This window comes from Bufo gargarizans, unplaced genomic scaffold (genome assembly GCF_014858855.1).
Source record: "Bufo gargarizans isolate SCDJY-AF-19 unplaced genomic scaffold, ASM1485885v1 fragScaff_scaffold_519_pilon, whole genome shotgun sequence".
In the NCBI taxonomy this organism is placed as follows: domain Eukaryota; kingdom Metazoa; phylum Chordata; class Amphibia; order Anura; family Bufonidae; genus Bufo; species Bufo gargarizans.
The window spans coordinates 241759-259508 of NW_025334129.1; the positions used below are offsets into that span (position 1 = coordinate 241759).

Below are 17750 nucleotides of genomic sequence, written 5' to 3' on the forward strand. Positions count from 1 at the left end.
CTCTCCCCCCCATTCTCTCCTCCTCTCCCCCCCTATTCTTTTCCCTTTCCCCCATTATTTCCTCCTATCCCCCTCTTCTCTCCTCCTCTCCCCTTCTCCCCCCCTTCTCTCCTCCTCTCCCCCCCCATTCTCTCCTTCTCTCCTCCTCTCCCCCATTTTCCTCCTCCTCTCCCCCCATTTTCACCTCCTCTCCCCCTCTTTTCTCCTCTTCTCCCCTCATTCTCTCCTCCCCCCCATTCTCTCCTGCTCTCCCCCCCTATTCTTTTCCCTTTCCCCCATTCTTTCCCCTCCTCTCCCCCTCTTCTCTCCTCCTCTCCCCTTCTCCCCCCCTTTCTCTCCTCCTCTCCCCCCCATTCTCTCCTCCTCTCCCCCCATTTTCTCCTCCTCTCCCCCCATTTTCTCCTCCTCTCCCCCTCTTTTCTCCTCTTCTCCCCTCATTCTCTCCTCCTCTCCCCCCCATTCTCTCCTCCTCTCCCACTCTTTTCTCCTCTTCCCCCTTCTCTCCTCCTTCACCCCCGTCCCCCCTCTCGCCCCCATTCCCCCCCTCTCTCCCCCCATTCTCTCCCCCCCCCCATTCTCTCCCCCCTCTGCTCCGCACTCTCTGCCCTACATGGCTCTGACGATCGGACGGGGCGGTGTTTGTTCCCCGGGATATAAAGCTCGGATTCCGGGCAGAGCTCCTCCAGCCCCCTGAGCCCGTTCTCACCCGCAGCCGCCCGTTCTCACCCGCAGCCGCCGCTCTAACCCGCCGCCATGGACGCCATCAAGAAGAAGATGCAGATGCTGAAGTTGGACAAGGAGAACGCCATAGACCGGGCGGAGCAGGCGGAGGGCGACAAGAAGCAGGCGGAGGACCGCTGCAAGCAGGTACTACAACCCCCAACCCAGGGAACTACTGCTACGCCTGCTGTGCTGCTGCTACTACTACCCCAAGTAACACACTACTACTCCTAGTGTGAGACTACTCCCTAAAGTATCATACCACTACTTCTAGTGTCATACAGTTACAACTACTAGTGTGAGACTACTCCCCAAAGTAACACATTACTACTCCTAGTGTCATACTACAACTCCTAGTGTGAGACTACTCCCTAAAGTATCATACTACTACTCCTAGTATTATACTACTACTCCTGGTATCATACTACTACTCCTAGTGTGAGACTACTCCCAAAAGTAACACACTACTACTCCTAGTATTATACTTCTCCCCAAAGTAACACATTATTACTACTCCTAGTATCATACTACTACTCCTAGTGTGAGACTACTCCCAAAAGTAACACACTACTACTCCTAGTATTATACTACTCCCCAAAGTAACACATTACTACTCCTAGTGTCATACTACAACTCCTAGTGTGAGACTACTCCCTAAAGTATCATACTACTACTCCTAGTATTATACTACTACTCCTAGTATCATACTACTACTCCTAGTGTGAGACTACTCCCAAAAGTAACACACTACTACTCCTAGTATTATACTTCTCCCCAAAGTAACACATTACTACTTCTAGTGTCATACTACACCTCCTAGTGTGAGACTATTACCTAAAGTATCATACTACTACTCCTAGTATTATACTACTACACCTAGTATTATACTACTCCCCAAAGTAACACACTACTACTACTCCTAGTGTCATACTACTACTCCTAGTCTCATACTACTACTTCTACTATCATACTACCACTCCTAGTTATATACAGCAAATACTACTACTCCAACTATCCTAACACTACTGCCCCCACCATCCGGAGCATTACTACTCTTCTCAGGACCCGCTTCCTATCTCTGGACTGCAGAGCTGACATTCTAGACTCCAAGCAGCGGATGGGAGCTCAGCAAAGCCCAGGAGCTTACAATCAAATGGACACTGTCCTGGCAGCGGACTCTTCAGCTGTCACGTAGCGCCCCCTGCTGGTGACCAGAGGGACTGCAGAGGACCCCCATATACGGGGCCTGAGCCTGGGACCTATGAGGAGAAGACCTCCGGGTGTCTGCCCTACAGGATAGAGTATAATATACAGGGGGATACAATGTATCTGCTGTGTATGAGGTGTAATATAGAGGGGGTATCATGGATACAATGTATCTGCTGTGTATAATATAGAGGGGATATAATGGATACAATGTATCTGCTGTGTATAATATAGAGGGGATATAATGGATACAATGTATCTGCTGTATTTGATGTAGTGTGATATAGAGGTGATATAATGGATACAATGTATCTGCTGTATATGATGTAGTGTGATATAGAGGGGATATAATGGATACAATGTATCTGCTGTGTATGAGATGTAATATAGAGGGGGTATAATGGATACAATGTATCTGCTGTGTATAATATAGAGGGGATATAATGGATACAATGTATCTGCTGTATTTGATGTAGTGTGATATAGAGGTGATATAATGGATACAATGTATCTGCTGTAAATGATGTAGTGTGATATAGAGGTGATATAATGGATACAATGTATCTGCTGTATATGATGTAGTGTGATATAGAGGGGATATAATGGATACAATGTATCTGCTGTATTTGATGTAGTGTGATGTAGAGGTGATGTTATAGATACAATGTATCTGCTGTATATCATGTAATGTGATATAGAGGGGATATAATGGATACAATGTATCTGCTGTATATGAGGTAGTGTGATATAGAGGGGATATAATGGATACAATGTATCTGCTGTATATGATGTACTGTAATATAGAGAGTGTACAATGTATCTGCTGTAAATTATGTAGTGTAATATAGAGGGGATATAATGGATACAATGTATCTGCTGTATACAATATAGAGGGGGTATAATGGATACAATGTATCTGCTGTATATGATATAGTTTGATATAGATGGGATATAATGGATACAATGTATCTGCTGTATATAATGTAGTGAAATATAGAGGGTATATAATGGATACAATGTATCTGATATATATAATGTAGTGAAATATAGAGGGGCTATAATGGATACAATGTATCTGCTGTATATGATGTAGTGAAATATAGAGGGAATATAATGGATACAATGTATCTGCTATATATAATATAGTGTCATATCGAGGGGATATAATGGATACAATGTATCTGCTGTGTATGAGGTGTAATATAGATGTGATATAATGGATACACTGTATCTGCTGTATATGATATAGTGTAATATGAAGGGGATATAATGGCTACAATATATCTGGTGTATATGAGGTGTAATATAGAGGGAATATAATGGATACAATGTATCTGCTGTATATGAGGTATAATATAGAGGAGATATAATGGATACAATGTATCTGCTATATATGATGTTGTGTAATATAGAGGGGATATAATGGATACAATGTATCTGCTGTATATGATGTACTGTGATATAGAGAGGGTACAATGTATCTGCTGTGTATGAGGTGTAATATAGAGGGGATATAATGGATACAATGTATCTGCTGTATATGATGTAGTGTAATATAGAGGGGATATAATGGATACAATGTATCTGGTGTATATGAGGTATAATATAGAGGTGATATAATGGATACAATGTATCTGCTGTATATGATGTAGTGTAAAATAGTGGTGATATAATGGATACAATGTATCTGCTGTATATGAGGTATAATATAGAGGGGATATAAAGGAAACAATGTATCTGCTGTATATGATGTGTAATAAAGAGGGGATATAATGGATACAATGTATCTGCTATATATGATGTAGTGTAAAATAGTGGTGATATGGATACCATGTATCTGCTGTATATGATGTAGTGTAATATAGAGGGGATATAATGGATACAATGTATCTGCTGTATAAGATGTAGTGTAAAATAGAGGGGATATAATGGATACAATGTATCTGCTGTATAAGATGAAGTGTGATATAGAGGTAATATAATGGATACAATGTATCTGCTGTATAAGATGTAGTGTAATATAGAGGGGATATAATGGACCAGACCCCTCTTTCACTCCTTCAGACCCCAGTTTCCCCCCTCCAGACCCCTCTGTCCTCTTCCAGAACCCAGTGTCCCTCCTCCAGACCCCAGTGTCTTCCCTCCAGACCCCATTGTCCCCCCTCCAGACCCCAGTGTCCCCCCTCCAGAAAATCTCTACTCCTCTAGTCCCCAGTTTCCCCCATCCAGACCCCAGTGTCCCCCATCCAGACCCCATTATCCCCCCTCCAGACCCCAGTGTCCCCCCTCCAGACCCTCTGCCCCCCTCCAGACCCAGTGTCCCCTCCTCAGACGCCAGTTTTCCCACTTCAGACCCCAGTTTCCCCACTCCAGACCCCAGTTTCCCCAATCCAGACCCCAGTGTCCTCCTCCAGACCCCTCTGTCCTCCTCCAGAACCCTCTGTCCTCCTCCAGACCCCTCTGTCCTCCTCCAAACCCCTCTGTCCTCCTTCAGACCCCTCTGTCCTCCTTCAGACCCCTCTGTCCTCCTTCAGACCCCTCTGTCCTCCTCCAGACCCCTCTGTCCTCCTCCAGACCACAGTGTTCCCCCTCAAGAACCCTCTGCTTTCCTCCAGCCCCAGTGTCCTTCCTCCAGCCCCAGTGTCCTTCCTCCAGACCCCAGTGTCCTTCCTCCAGACCCCAGTGTCCTTCCTCCAGACCCCAGTGTCCTTCCTCCAGACCCCAGTGTCCTTCCTCCAGACCCCAGTGTCCTTCCTCCAGACCTCAGTTTCCCCCCTCAGGACCCCTCTGTCCTCCTCCAGAACCCAGTGTCCCTCCTCCAGACCCCAGTGTCTTCCCTCCAGACCCCATTGTCCCCCCTCCAGACCCCAGTGTCCCCCCTCCAGAAAATCTCTCCTCCTCTAGTCCCCAGTTTCCCCCATCCAGACCCCAGTTTCCCCCATCCAGACCCCAGTGTCCCCCATCCAGACCCCATTATCCCCCCTCCAGACCCCAGTGTCCCCCCTCCAGACCCTCTGCCCCCCTCCAGACCCAGTGTCCCCTCTTCAGACACCAGTTTTCCCACTTCAGACCCCAGTTTCCCCACTCCAGACCCCAGTGTCCTCCTCCAGACCCCTCTGTCCTCCTCCAGAACCCTCTGTCCTCCTCCAGACCCCTCTGTCCTCCTCCAAACCCCTCTGTTCTCCTTCAGACCCCTCTGTCCTCCTTCAGACCCTCTGTCCTCCTTCAGACCCCTCTGTCCTCCTCCAGACCCCTCTGTCCTCCTCCAGACCCCTCTGTCCTCCTCCAGACCGCTCTGTCCTCCTCCAGACCACAGTGTTCCCCCTCAAGAACCCTCTGCTTTCCTACAGCCCCAGTGTCCTTCCTCCAGCCCCAGTGTCCTTCCTCCAGACCCCAGTGTCCTTCCTCCAGACCCCAGTGTCCTTCCTCCAGACCCCTCAGTCCTCGTCCAGACCCCTCAGTCCTCGTCCAGACCCCTCAGTCCTCGTCCAGACCCCTCAGTCCTCGTCCAGACCCCTCAGTCCTCGTCCAGACCCCTCAGTCCTCGTCCAGACCCCTCAGTCCTCGTCCACACCCCTGAGTCCTCCTCCAGACCCTCTGTCCTCCTCCAGACCCCTCTATCCTCCTCCAGACCCCACTGTCCTCCTCCAGACCCCTCTGTCCTCCTCCAGACCCCTCTGTCCTCCTCCGGACCCCTCTGTACCCCCCTCCAGACCCCTCTGTCATCCTTGAGACCGCTCTGTCCCTTTCCAGACTCCAGACCCCTCCTTCAGACCCCAGTGTCCCTCCTTCAGACCCCAGTGTCCCCCCTCCAGACCCCAGTGTACCCCATCCAGACCCCAGTGCCCCCCTCCAGATCCCTCTGTCCTCCATCAGACCCCTTTGACCCCCTCCAGACCCCAGTTTTCTCCCTCCAGACAACTCTATCCCCCTCCAAACCTCTTTGTCCCCCTCCAGACCCTCTGTCCTCCTCCAGACCCCTCCGTCCCTTCTTAAGACCCCTCTGCCCCTCCTCCAGACCCCTCTGTACTTCTCCAGGGCCCTCTGTCCTCCTCCAGACCCCAGTGTCCCCCTTCAGACACTTCTGTCCTCCTCCTCCAGACTGTTGTGTACCTCTCTGTCCTCCTTCAAACCTCTCTGTCCTCCTTCAGACCTCTCTGTCCTCTTTCAGTCCGCTCTGTCCTGCTCCAGACCACAGTGTCCCCCCTCAAGAACCCTCTGCCTTCCTCCAGACCCCAGTGTCCTTCCTCCAGACCCCAGTGTCCTTCCTCCAAACCCCAGTGTCCTTCATCTAAACCCCAGTGTCCCCCCTCCAAGCCCCTCAGTCCTCCTCCAGACCCCTCAGTCCTCCTCCAGACCCCAGTGTTCCCCCTCCAGACCCCTCTGTCCTCCTCCAGACCCCAGTGTCCCCCCTCCAGACCCCAGTGTCCCCCCCTCCAGACCCCAGTGTCCCCCCCTCCAGACCCCAGTGTCCCCCCTCCAGACCCCAGTGTCCCCCCTCCAGACCCCAGTGTTTCCCCTCCAGACCACAGTGTCCATCCTCCAGATCACAGTGTCCCCCTTTCAGACCCCTCTGTCCTCCTTCAGACCCTTCTGTCCTCCTTCAGACCCTTCTGTCCTCCTTCAGACCCCTCTGTCCTCCTTCAGACAGCTCTGTCCTCCTTTAGTCCGCAGTGTCCCCCCTCAAGACCCCTCTACCTTCCTCCAGCCCCAATGTCCTTCCTCCAGACCCCAGTGTCCTTCCTCCAGACCCCAGTGTCCTTCCTCCAGACCCCTCTGTTTTCCTCCAGACCCCCGAGTTCCCCCTTCCAGACCCTTTGTCCTCCTCTATACCCCAGTGTTTCCCCTCCAGACTCCTCTGTCCTCCTCTAGACAGCAGTGTCCCCACTTAAGACCGCAGTGTCCCCCCTCCAGACCGCTCTGTACTTCTCCAAGCCCCTCTGTCCTCCTCCAGACCACAGTGTCCCCCCTTCCGACCCCTCTGTCCCCCTCCAGAGGCAGTGTCTCCCACCAGACCCCTCTGTCCTCTTCCAGGCCACAGTGTCCCACCTCCAGACCCTCTCTCCTCCTCTAGACCCCAGTGTCCCCCCTCCAGACCCCAGTGTCCCCCCCTCCAGACGCCAGTGTCCCCCCTCCAGACCCCAGTGTCCCCCCCATACCCTCTGTCCCCTTTCAGACCCCAGTGTCCCCCCTCCAGACGCCAGTGTCCCCCCTCCAGACCCCAGTGTCCCCCCCATACCCTCTGTCCCCTTTCAGACCCCAGTGTCCCCCTTTCAGACCCCAGTGTCCCCCTTTCAGACCCCAGTGTCCCCCTTTAAGACCTCAGTGTCCCCCTTTCAGACCCCAGTGTCCACCTTCCAGACCCCAGTGTCCCCCCTCCAGATCCTCTGTTCTCCTCCAGACCCCAATGTCCCTTCTCCAGTGCGCCAGTGTCCTCATCCGGACCCTAGTGTTTCCTTCTCCAGACCCCAGTGTCCTCCTCCGGACTCTCTGTCCTCTAATAGACCCCAGTTCCCCTCCCTCCAGTCCCCTCTGTCCTACTCCCTACCCCAGTGTCCCCCCTCCAGACCCCAGTGTCCCCCCTCCAGACCACAGTGTTCCCCCTCCAGACCCCAGTGTCCCCCCCTCCAGACTCCTCTGTCCTCCTCCAGACTCCTCTGTCCTCCTCCAGACTCCTCTGTCCTCCTCCAGACCCGTCTGTCCTCCTCCAGACCCCATTGTCCCCCTCCAGACCCTAGTTTTCTCCCTCCAGACCCCTCTATCCCCCTCCAGACCCCTTTGTCCTCCTCCAGACCCCATTGTCCCCCTCTAGACCCCTCTGTCCCTCCTCTAGGCCCCTCACTCCCTTCTAAAGACCCCTCTTTCACTCCTTCAGACCCCAGTTTCCCCCCTCCAGACCGCAGTGTCCACCCTCTAGACCCCTCTGTACTCCTCCAGGCCCCTCTGTCTTCCTCCAAACCCCAGTGTCCACCCTTCAGACCCCTCTGTCCACCTCCAGACCGTTGTGTCCCCCTCCAGACCGCTCTGTCCCTCCTTCAGACCCCTCTGTCCCTCCTTCAGACCCCTCTGTCCCTCCTTCAGACCCTTCTTTCACTCCTTCAGACCCCAGTTTCCCCCTCCAGACCGCAGTGTCCACCCTCCAGACCGCAGTGTCCCCCCTCCAGACCCCTGTGTACTCCTCCAGGCCCCAGTGTCCCCCTCCAGACCCCTCTCTCCTCATCTAGATCCCTCTGTCCTCTTCCAGACCGCTCTGTCCTCCTCCTGACCCTTTGTCCTCTTTCAGACCGCTCTGTACTCCTCCAGACCACAGTGTCCCCCCTTAAGACCCCTCTGTCTTCCTCCAGCTTCAGTTTCCTTCCTCCAGACCCCAGTGTCCTTCCTCCAGACCCCAGTGTCCTTCCTCCAGACCCCAGTGTCCTTCCTCCAGACCACTCTGTCTTCTTCCAGACCCCTATGTCTACCTCCAGACCCAAGTGTACCCCCTCCATACCCTCTGTCCTCCTCTAGACCCCAGTGTCCCCCACCAGACTCATCTGTCCTCCTCTAGACCGCAGTGTCCCCCCTCCAGACCATAGTGTCCCCCCTCCAGACTTCTCTGTACTCCTCCAGGCCCCTCTGTCATCCTCCAGACCCCAGTGTTCCCCCTCCAGAACCCTCTGTCCTCCTCCAGGCCCCTCTGTCCTCCTCCAGACCACAGTTTCCCCCCCTCCAGACCCTCTGTCCTCCTCCAGACCCCTCTGTCCCCCCTCCAGACCACAGTGTCCCCCCTCCAGACCACAGTGTCCCCCCTCCAGACCACAGTGTCCCCCCTCCAGACCACAGTGTCCCCCCTCCAGACCACAGTGTCCCTCCTTCAGACCCCTGTGTCCTCCTTTAGACCCCTCTGTCTTCCTTCAGACATCTCTGTCCTCCTTCAGACCGCTCTGTCCTCCTTTAGTCCGCAGTGTCCCCCCTCCAGACCCCAGTGTCCCCCCTCCAGACCCCAGTGTCCTTCCTCCAGACCCCAGTGTCCTTCCTCCAGACCCCAGTGTCCTTCCTCCAGACCCCAGTGTCCTTCCTCCAGACCCAAGTGTCCTTCCTACAGACCCCAGTGAACTTCCTACAGACCCCAGTGAACTTCCTACAGACCCCAGTGTCCTTCCTCCAGACCTAGTGTCCTTCCTCCAGACCCCTCTATCCTCCTCTAGACCGTTGTGTCCCCCTCAAGACCCCTCAGTCCTCCTCCAGAACTCAGTTTCCCCCTTCCAGACCCTTCTGTCCTCCTCTAGACCGCAGTGTCCCCCCTTCAGACCCCTCTGTCCCCCTCCAAAGGCAGTGTCTCCCACCAAACCCCTCTGTCCTCCTCCAGACCACAGTGTCCCACCTCCAGACCCTCTCTCCTTATCTAGACCCCAGTTTCCCCCCTCCAGACCCCAGTGTCCCACCTCCAGACCCCAGTGTCTCCCCTCCAGACCCAGTGTCCCACTCCAGACTCTATGTCCTCCTCCAGACCCCAGAGTCCCCCCTCCAGTGTGCCAGTGTCCTCATCCGGACCCTAGTGTTTCCTTCTCCAGACCCCAGTGTCCTCCTCTGGACCCTCTGTCCTCCAATAGACCCCAGTTCCCCTCCCTCCAGTCCCCTCTGTGCTACTCACTACCCCAGTGTCCCCCCTCCAGACCCCAGTGTCCCCCTTCCAGACTCCTCTGTCCTCCTCCAGACTCCTCTGTCCTCCTCCAGACCCCTCTGTCCTCCTCCAGACCCCTTTGTCCCCCTCCAGACCCTAGTTTTCTCCCTCCAGACCCCTCTATCCCCCTCCAGATCCCTTTGTCCTCCTCCAGACCCCATTGTCCCCCTCTAGACCCCTCTGTCCCTCCTCCAGGCCCCTCAATCCCTTCTAAAGACCCCTCTTTCACTCCTTCAGACCCCAGTTTCCAACCTCCAGACCGCAGTGTCCACCCTCTAGAACCCTCTGTACTCCTCCAGGCCCCTCTGTCTTCCTCCAAACCCCAGTGTCCCCCCTTCAGACCCCTCTGTCCTCCTCCAGACCGTTGTGTCCCCCTCCAGACCCCTCTGTCCCTCCTTCAGACCCCTCTGTCCCTCCTTCAGACCCTTCTTTCACTCCTTCAGACCCCAGTTTCCCCCTCCAGACCGTAGTGTCCCCCCTCCAGACCCCTGTGTACTCCTCCAGGCCCCAGTGTCCCCCTCCAGACCCCTCTGTCCTCATCCAGATCCCTCTGTCCTCATCCAGATCCCTCTGTCCTCATCCAGATCCCTCTGTCCTCTTCCAGACCCCTCTGTCCTCCTGCAGACCCTTTGTCCTCTTTCAGACCGCTCTGTACTCCTCCAGACCACAGTGTCCCCCCTTAAGACCCCTCTGTCTTCCTCCAGCTCCAGTGTCCTTCCTCCAGACCCCAGTATCCTTCCTACAGACCCCAGTGTCCTTTCTCTAGACCCCAGTGTCCTTCCTCCAGACCCCAGTGTCCTTCCTCCAGACCCCAGTGTCCTTCCTCCAGACCCCAGTGTCCTTCCTCCAGACCCCTCTGTCTTCCTCCAGACCACTCTGTCTTCCTCCAGACCCCTCTGTCTACCTCCAGACCCAAGTGTACCCCCTCCATACCCTCTGTCCTCCTCTAGACCCCAGTGTCCCCCCTCCAGACTCCTCTGTCCTCCTCTAGACCATAGTGTCCCCCCTCCAGACTTCTCTGTACTCCTCCAGGCCCCTCTGTAATCCTCCAGACCCCAGAGTTCCCACTCCAGACCCCTCTGTCCTCCTCCAGATCAAAGTGTCCCTCCTCCAGGCCCCTCTGTCCTCCTCCAGACCCCTCTGTCATCCTCCAGACCCCTCTGTCCTCCTCCAGACCACAGTGTCCCCCCTCAAGACCCTCTGTCCTCCTCCAGACCCCAGTGTCCCCCCTCCAGACCCCAGTGTCCCCCCTCCAGACCGCAGTGTCCCCCCTCCAGACCCCAGTGTCCCCCCTCCAGACCACAGTGTCCCCCCTCCAGACCACAGTGTCCCTCTTTCAGACCCCTCTGTCCTCCTTCAGACCCCTCTGTCCTCCTTCAGACCCCTCTGTCCTCCTTCAGACCCCTCTGTCTTTCTTCAGATGTCTCTGTCCTCCTTCAGACCGCTCTGTCCACCTTTAGTCCGCAGTGTCCCCCCTCCAGACCCCAGTGTCCTTCCTCCAGACCCCAGTGTCCTTCCTCCAGACCCCAGTGTCCTTCCTACAGACCCCAGTGTCCTTCCTACAGACCCCAGTGTCCTTCCTACAGACCCCAGTGTCCTTCCTCCAGACCCAGTGTCCTTCCTCCAGACCCCCCTATCCTCCTCTAGACCGTTGTGTACCCCTCAAGACCCCTCAGTACTCCTCCAGAACTCAGTGTCCCCCCTCCAGACCCTTTTGTCCTCCTCTAGACCGCAGTGTCCCCACTCCAGAACGCAGTGTCCCCCCTCCAGACCCCTCTGTACTCCTCCAGGCCCCTCTGTCCTTCCTACAGACCCCAGTGTCCTTCCTCCAGACCCAGTGTCCTTCCTCCAGACCCCCCTATCCTCCTCTAGACCGTTGTGTACCCCTCAAGACCCCTCAGTACTCCTCCAGAACTCAGTGTCCCCCCTCCAGACCCTTTTGTCCTCCTCTAGACCGCAGTGTCCCCACTCCAGAACGCAGTGTCCCCCCTTCAGACCCCTCTGTCCCCCTCCAAAGGCAGTGTCTCCCACCAAACCCCTCTCTCCTCCTCCAGACCACAGTGTCCCACCTCCAGACCCTCTCTCCTCCTCTAGACCCCAGTTTCCCACCTCCAGACCCCAGTTTCCCACCTCCAGACCCCAGTTTCCCACCTCCAGACCCCAGTGTCCCACCTCCAGACCCCAGTGTCTCCCCTCCAGACCCCAGTGTTCCTCCTCCATAACTCAGTGTCCCCCTACAGACTCTCTGTCCCCCTTTCAGACCCCAGTGTCCCCCTTTCAGAACCCAGTGTCCCACTCCAGACTCTCTGTCCTCCTGCAGACCCCAGTGTCCCTCCTCCAGTGCGCCAGTGTCCTCATCCAGACCCTAGTGTTTTCATCCGGACCCTAGTGTTTCCTTCTCCAGACCCTCTGTCCTCCACTAGACCCCAGTTCCCCTCCCTCCAGTCCCTTCTGTCCTACTCCCTACCCCAGTGTCCCCCCTCCAGACCCCAGTGTCCCCCCTCCAGACTCTGTCCTCCACCAGACTCCTCTGTCCTCCTCCAGACCCCTCTGTCCTCTTCCAGACCCCTTTGTCCCCCTCAAGACCCCAGTTTTCTCCCTGCAGACCCCTCTATCCCCCTCCAGACCCCTTTGTCCTCCTCAAGACCCCATTGTCCCCCTCTAGACCCCTCTGTCCCTCCTCCAGGCCTGTCTGTCCCTTCTAACGACCCCTCTTTCACTCCTTCAGACCCCAGTTTCCCCCCTCATGACTGCAGTGTCACCCCTCCAGACCCCTCTACTCCTCCAGGCCCCTCTGTCCTCCTCCATACCCCAGTGTCCCCCCTTCAGACCCCTCTGTCCTCCTCCAGACTGTTGTGTCCCCCAACAGACCCCTCTGTCCCTCCTTCAGACCCCTCTGTCCCTCCTTCAGACCCCTCTTTCACTCCTTCAGACCCCAGTTTCCCTCCTCCAGACCGCAGTGTCCCCCCTCCAGACTCCTCTGTCCTCCTCCAGACCCCTTTGTCCCCCTTCAGACCCCTCTGTCCTCCTCCAGACCACTGTGTCCCCCCTCCAGACCCTCTCTCCTCCTCCAGACCCCTCTGTCCTCCTCCAGACCCCTCTGTCCTCCTCCAGACACCTCTGTTCCCCCTCCAGACCCTCTTTCCCCCCTTCCAGACCCCAGGGTCCCCTCTTTGGACCCAATGTCCCCTCTTCAGACCCAGTTTCCACTGTTCAGACCCCAGTGTCCCCCCTCCAGACCCCAGTGTCCCTCCTCCAGACCCCAGTGTCCCCCCTCCAGACCCCAGTGTCCCCCCTCCAGACCCCAGTGTCCCTCCTCCAGACCCCAGTGTCCCTCCTCCAGACCCCAGTGTCCCTCCTCCATACCCCAGTGTCCCTCCTCCATACCCCAGTGTCCCTCCTCCATACCCCAGTGTCCCTCCTTCATACCCCAGTGTCCCTCCTTCATACCCCAGTGTCCCTCCTCCATACCCTAGTGTCCTCCTCCAGACCCCAGTCTCCTCCTCCAGACCCCAGTCTCCTCCTCCAGACCCCAGTCTCCTCCTCCAGACCCCAGTCTCCTCCTCCAGACCCCAGTGTCCTCCTCCAGACCCCAGTGTCCTCCTCCAGACCCCTCTGTTCTCCACCAGACCCCTCTGTTCTCCACCAGACCCCTCCGTCCTCCACCAGACCCATAGACCCCTCTTTCCTCCACCAGACCCCTCTGTCCTCTTTCAGACCCATCTGTCCTCTTTCAGACCTCTCTGTCCTCCTTCAGACCCCTCTGTCCTCCTTCAGACCTCTCTGTTCCCCCTCCAGACCGCTCTGTCCTCCTTCAGACCGCTCTGTCCTCCTCCAGACCATAATGTCCCCCCTCTAGACCCACTGTCCTTCTCCAGACTCTCTATCCTCCACCAGACCCCAGTGTTTCCCCTCCAGTGCGCCAGTTTCCTCATCCGGACCCCAGTGTTTCCTCCTCCAGACCCTCTGTCCTACTCCCGACCCCAGTGTCACCCCTCCAGACCCCAGTGTCCCCCCTCCAGACCCCAGTGTCCCCCTCCAGACCGCAGTGTCCCCCCTCCAGACCCCTCTGTACTCCTCCAGGCCCCTCTGTCCTCCTCCAGACCCCAGTGTCCCCCCTTCAGACCCCTCTGTCCTCCTCTAGACCGTTGTGTCCCCCTCCAGACCCCTCTGTCCTCCTCCAGAACTCAGTGTCCCCCCCTCCAGACCCCTCTGTCCTCCTCCATACCCCTCTGTCTTCCTCCAGACCCCTCTGTCTTCTTCCAAACCCCAATGTGCCCCTCCAGACCCTCTGTCCTCCTGTAAACCCCAGTGTCCCCCCTCCAGACTCCTCTGTCCTTCCTCCAGACCCCAGTGTCCTTCCTCCACACCCCAGTGACCTTCCTCCAGACCCCAGTGTCCCCCTTTCAGACCCCAGTGTCCCCCTTACAGACCCCAGTGTCCCCCTTACAGACCCCAGTGTCCCCCTTACAGACCCCAGTGTCCCCCCTCCAGACCCCAGTGCCCCCCTCTAGACCACAGTATCTTTCCTCCAGACCCCAGTGTCCCTCCTCCAGAGCCCTCTGCCTTCCTCCAGCCCCAGTGTCCTACTTCCAGACCAGCCTTCAGAATGCTCTGTCATCCTCCAGACCACAGTGTTCCCCCTCCAGACCCCTCTGCCTTCCTCCAGCCCCAGTGTCCTTCCTCCCGACCCCAGTGTCCTTCCTCCAGACCCCAGTGTCCTTCCTCCAGACCCCAGTGTCCTTCCTCCAGACCCCAGTGTCCCCCTTACAGACCCCAGTGTCCCCCTTACAGACCCCAGTGTCCCCCTTACAGACCCCAGTGTCCCCCTTACAGACCCCAGTGTCCCCCTTACAGACCCCAGTCTCCCCCTTACAGACCCCAGTGTCCCCCCTCCAGACCCCAGTGCCCCCCCTCTAGACCACAATATCTCTCCTCCAGACCCCAGTGTCCCTCCTCCAGACCCCTCTGCCTTCCTCCAGCCCGAGTGTCCTTCTTCCAGACCAGCCTTCAGAATGATCTGTCCTCCTCCAGACCACAGTGTTCCCCCTCCAGACCCTTCTGCCTTCCTCCAGCTCCAGTGTCCTTCTTCCAGACCAGCCTTCAGAATGCTCTGTCCTCCTCCAGACCAAAGTGTCCCCCCTCCAGACCCCTCTGCCTTCCTCCAGCTCCAGTGTCCTTCCTCCCGACCCCAGTGTCCTTCCTCCCGACCCCAGTGTCCTTCCTCCCGACCCCAGTATCCAGACCTCCAGACTCCTCTGTCCCACCTCCAGACTCCTCTGTCCCACCTCCAGACTCCTCTGTCCCAACTCCAGACTCCTCTGTCCCCATCCAGACTCCTCTGTCCCCCTCCAGACTCCTCTGTCCCCCTCCAGACTCCTCTGTCCCCCTTCAGACTCCTCTGTCCCCCTCCAGACTCCTCTGTCCCCCTCCAGACTCCTCTGTCCCCCCTCCAGACCCCAGTGTCCCCCTCCAGACCGCAGTGTCCCCCCTTCAGACCCCAGTGTCCCCCCTTCAGACTCCTCTGTCTGCCCCTCCAGACTCCTCTGTCCCACCTCCAGACTCCTCTGTCCCACCTCCAGACTCCTCTGTCCCCCTCCAGACTCCTCTGTCCCCCTCCAGACTCCTCTGCCCCCCTTCAGACTCCTCTGTACTCCTCCAGGCCCCTCTGTCCTCCTCCAGACCCCAGTGTCCCCCCTTCAGACCCCTCTGTCCTCCTCTAGACCGTTGTGTCCCCCTCCAGACCCCTCAGTCCTCCTCCAGAACTCAGTGTCCCCCCTCCAGACCCCTCTGTCCTCCTCCATACCCCTCTGTCTTCCTCCAGACCCCTCTGTCTTCTTCCAAACCCTTATGTACCCCTCCAGACCCTCTGTCCTCCTGTAAACCCCAGTGTTCCCCCTTGTATCCCCCCCTCCAGACTCCTCTGTCCTTCCTCCAGACCCCAGTGTCCTTCCTCCAGACCCCAGTGTCCCCCTTACAGACCCCAGTGTCCCCCTTACAGACCCCAGTGTCCCCCTTACAGACCCCAATGTCCCCCTTACAGACCCCAGTGTCCCCCCTCCAGACCACAGTATCTCTCCTCCAGACCCCAGTGTCCCCCCTCCAGACCCCAGTGTCCCCCCTCCAGACCCCTCTGCCTTCCTCCAGCCCCAGTGTCCTTCCTCCAGACCAGCCTTCAGAATGCTCTGTCCTCCTCCAGACCACAGTGTTCCCCCTCCAGACCCCTCTGCCTTCCTCCAGCCCCAGTGTCCTTCCTCCCGACCCCAGTGTCCTTCCTCCCGACCCCAGTGTCCTTCCTCCCGACCCCAGTGTCCTTCCTCCCGACCCCAGTGTCCTTCCTCCTGACCCCAGTGTTCTTCCTCCCGACCCCAGTGTCCTTCCTCCCGACCCCAGTGTCCTTCCTCCCAACCCCTCTGTCTTCCTCCAAACCCTCCATACCCTCTGTCCTCCTCTAGACCCCAGTGGCCCCCCCTCCAGACTCCTCTGTCCCACCTCCAGACTCCTCTGTCCCACCTCCAGACTCCTCTGTCCCACCTCCAGACTCCTCTGTCCCACCTCCAGACTCCTCTGTCCCACCTCCAGACTCCTCTGTCCCCCTCCAGACTCCTCTGTCCCCCTCCAGACTCCTCTGTCCCCCTTCAGACTCCTCTGTCCCCCTCCAGACCCTCTGTCCTCCTCCAGACCCTCTGTCCTCCTCCAGACCCCTCTTTCCTCCTCCAGACCCCAGTGTCCCCCTTCCAGACCCCAGTGTCCCCCTTCCAGAACCCAGTGTCCCCCCTCCAGACCCCAGTGTGCCCCCTCAAGACCCCAGTGTGCCCCCTCCAGACCCCAGTGTGCCCCTCCAGACCGTAGTGTCCTCCTCCAGATCCCTCTGTCCTCCTCCAGACCCCTCTTTCTTCATTCAGACCCCTCTGTCCTCCTTCAGACCCCTCTGTTCCCCCTCCATACCCCTCTGTCTTCCTTCAGACCGCTCTGTCCTCCTCCAGACCCCAGTGTCCCCTCTCCAGTGCACCAGTGTCCCCCCTCCAGTGCACCAGTGTCCTTATCCGGACCCCAGTGTTTCCTCCTCCAGACCCTCTGTCTTCCACTAGACCCCTCTGTCCTACTCCCGACCCCAGTGTCACTACTCCCGACCCCAGTGTCACTACTCCCGACCCCAGTGTCCCCCCTCCAGACCCCTCTGTCCCCCTCCAGACCCTCTCTGTCCTCCTCCAGACCCCTCTGTCCTCCTCCAGACCCCTCTGTCCTCTTCCAGACTTCTCTGTCCTCCTCCAAACTTCTCTGTCCTCCTCTAGACCCCTCTGTCCTCCTCCAGACCCCAGTGTCCCCCCTCCAGACCCCAGTGTCCCCCCTCCAGACCCCAGTGTCCCCCCTCCAGACCCCAGTGTCCCCCCTCCAGACCCCAGTGTGCCCCCTCCAGACCCCAGTGTGCCCCCTCCAGACCCCAGTGTTCCCCCTCCAGACCCCTCTGTCCTCCTCCAGACCCCTCTGTCCTCCTCCAGACCCCTCTGTCCTCCTCTACACTTCTCTGTCCTCCAGACTTCTCTGTCCTCCTCCAGACCCCTCTTTCTTCATTCAGACCCCTCTGTCCTACTCCCGACCCCAGTGTCACTACTCCCGACCCCAGTGTCACTACTCCCGACCCCAGAGTCCCCCCTCCAGACCCCTCTGCCCCCCTCCAGACCCCTCTGCCCCCCTCCAGACCCCTCTGCCCCCCTCCAGACCCCTCTGTCCCCCTCCAGACCCCTCTGTCCCCCTCTAGACCCCTCTGTCCCCCTCCAGACCCTCTCTGTCCTCCTCCAGACCCCTCTGTCCTCTTCCAGACTTCTCTGTCCTCCTCTAGACCCCTCTGTCCTCCTCCAGACCCCAGTGTCCCCCCTCCAGACCCCAGTTTCCCCTCTTCAGACCCCAGTGTGCCTCCTCCAGACCCCAGTATGCCCCCACTAGACCCCAGTGTGCCCCCTCCAGACCCCAGTGTGCCCCCTCCAGACCCCAGTGTGCCCCCTCCAGACCCCAGTGTGCCCCCTCCAGACCCCAGTTTTCCCCCTCCAGACCCCAGTGTTCCCCCTCCAGACCCCAATGTGCTCCTCCAGACCCCTCTGTCCTCCTCCAGACCCCTCTTTCTTCATTCAGACCCCTCTGTCTTCCTTTAGACCCCTCT

General features: G+C 57.4%; 1 protein-coding gene across 2 annotated transcripts in view; it reads left to right on the forward strand.

Moving 5' to 3' along the window:
* Positions 1-670: 670 nt before the first annotated feature.
* The window catches only part of LOC122922586 (tropomyosin beta chain-like), a 58158-nt gene continuing 41078 nt past the window's right edge, over positions 671-17750 (forward strand). For both annotated transcript variants that reach the window (XM_044273256.1, XM_044273255.1), the window contains exon 1: positions 671-867. In XM_044273256.1, the coding sequence (XP_044129191.1) occupies positions 754-867 (114 nt within the window). In that variant the 5' untranslated portion in view covers positions 671-753. The remainder of the gene's footprint in view (positions 868-17750) is intronic.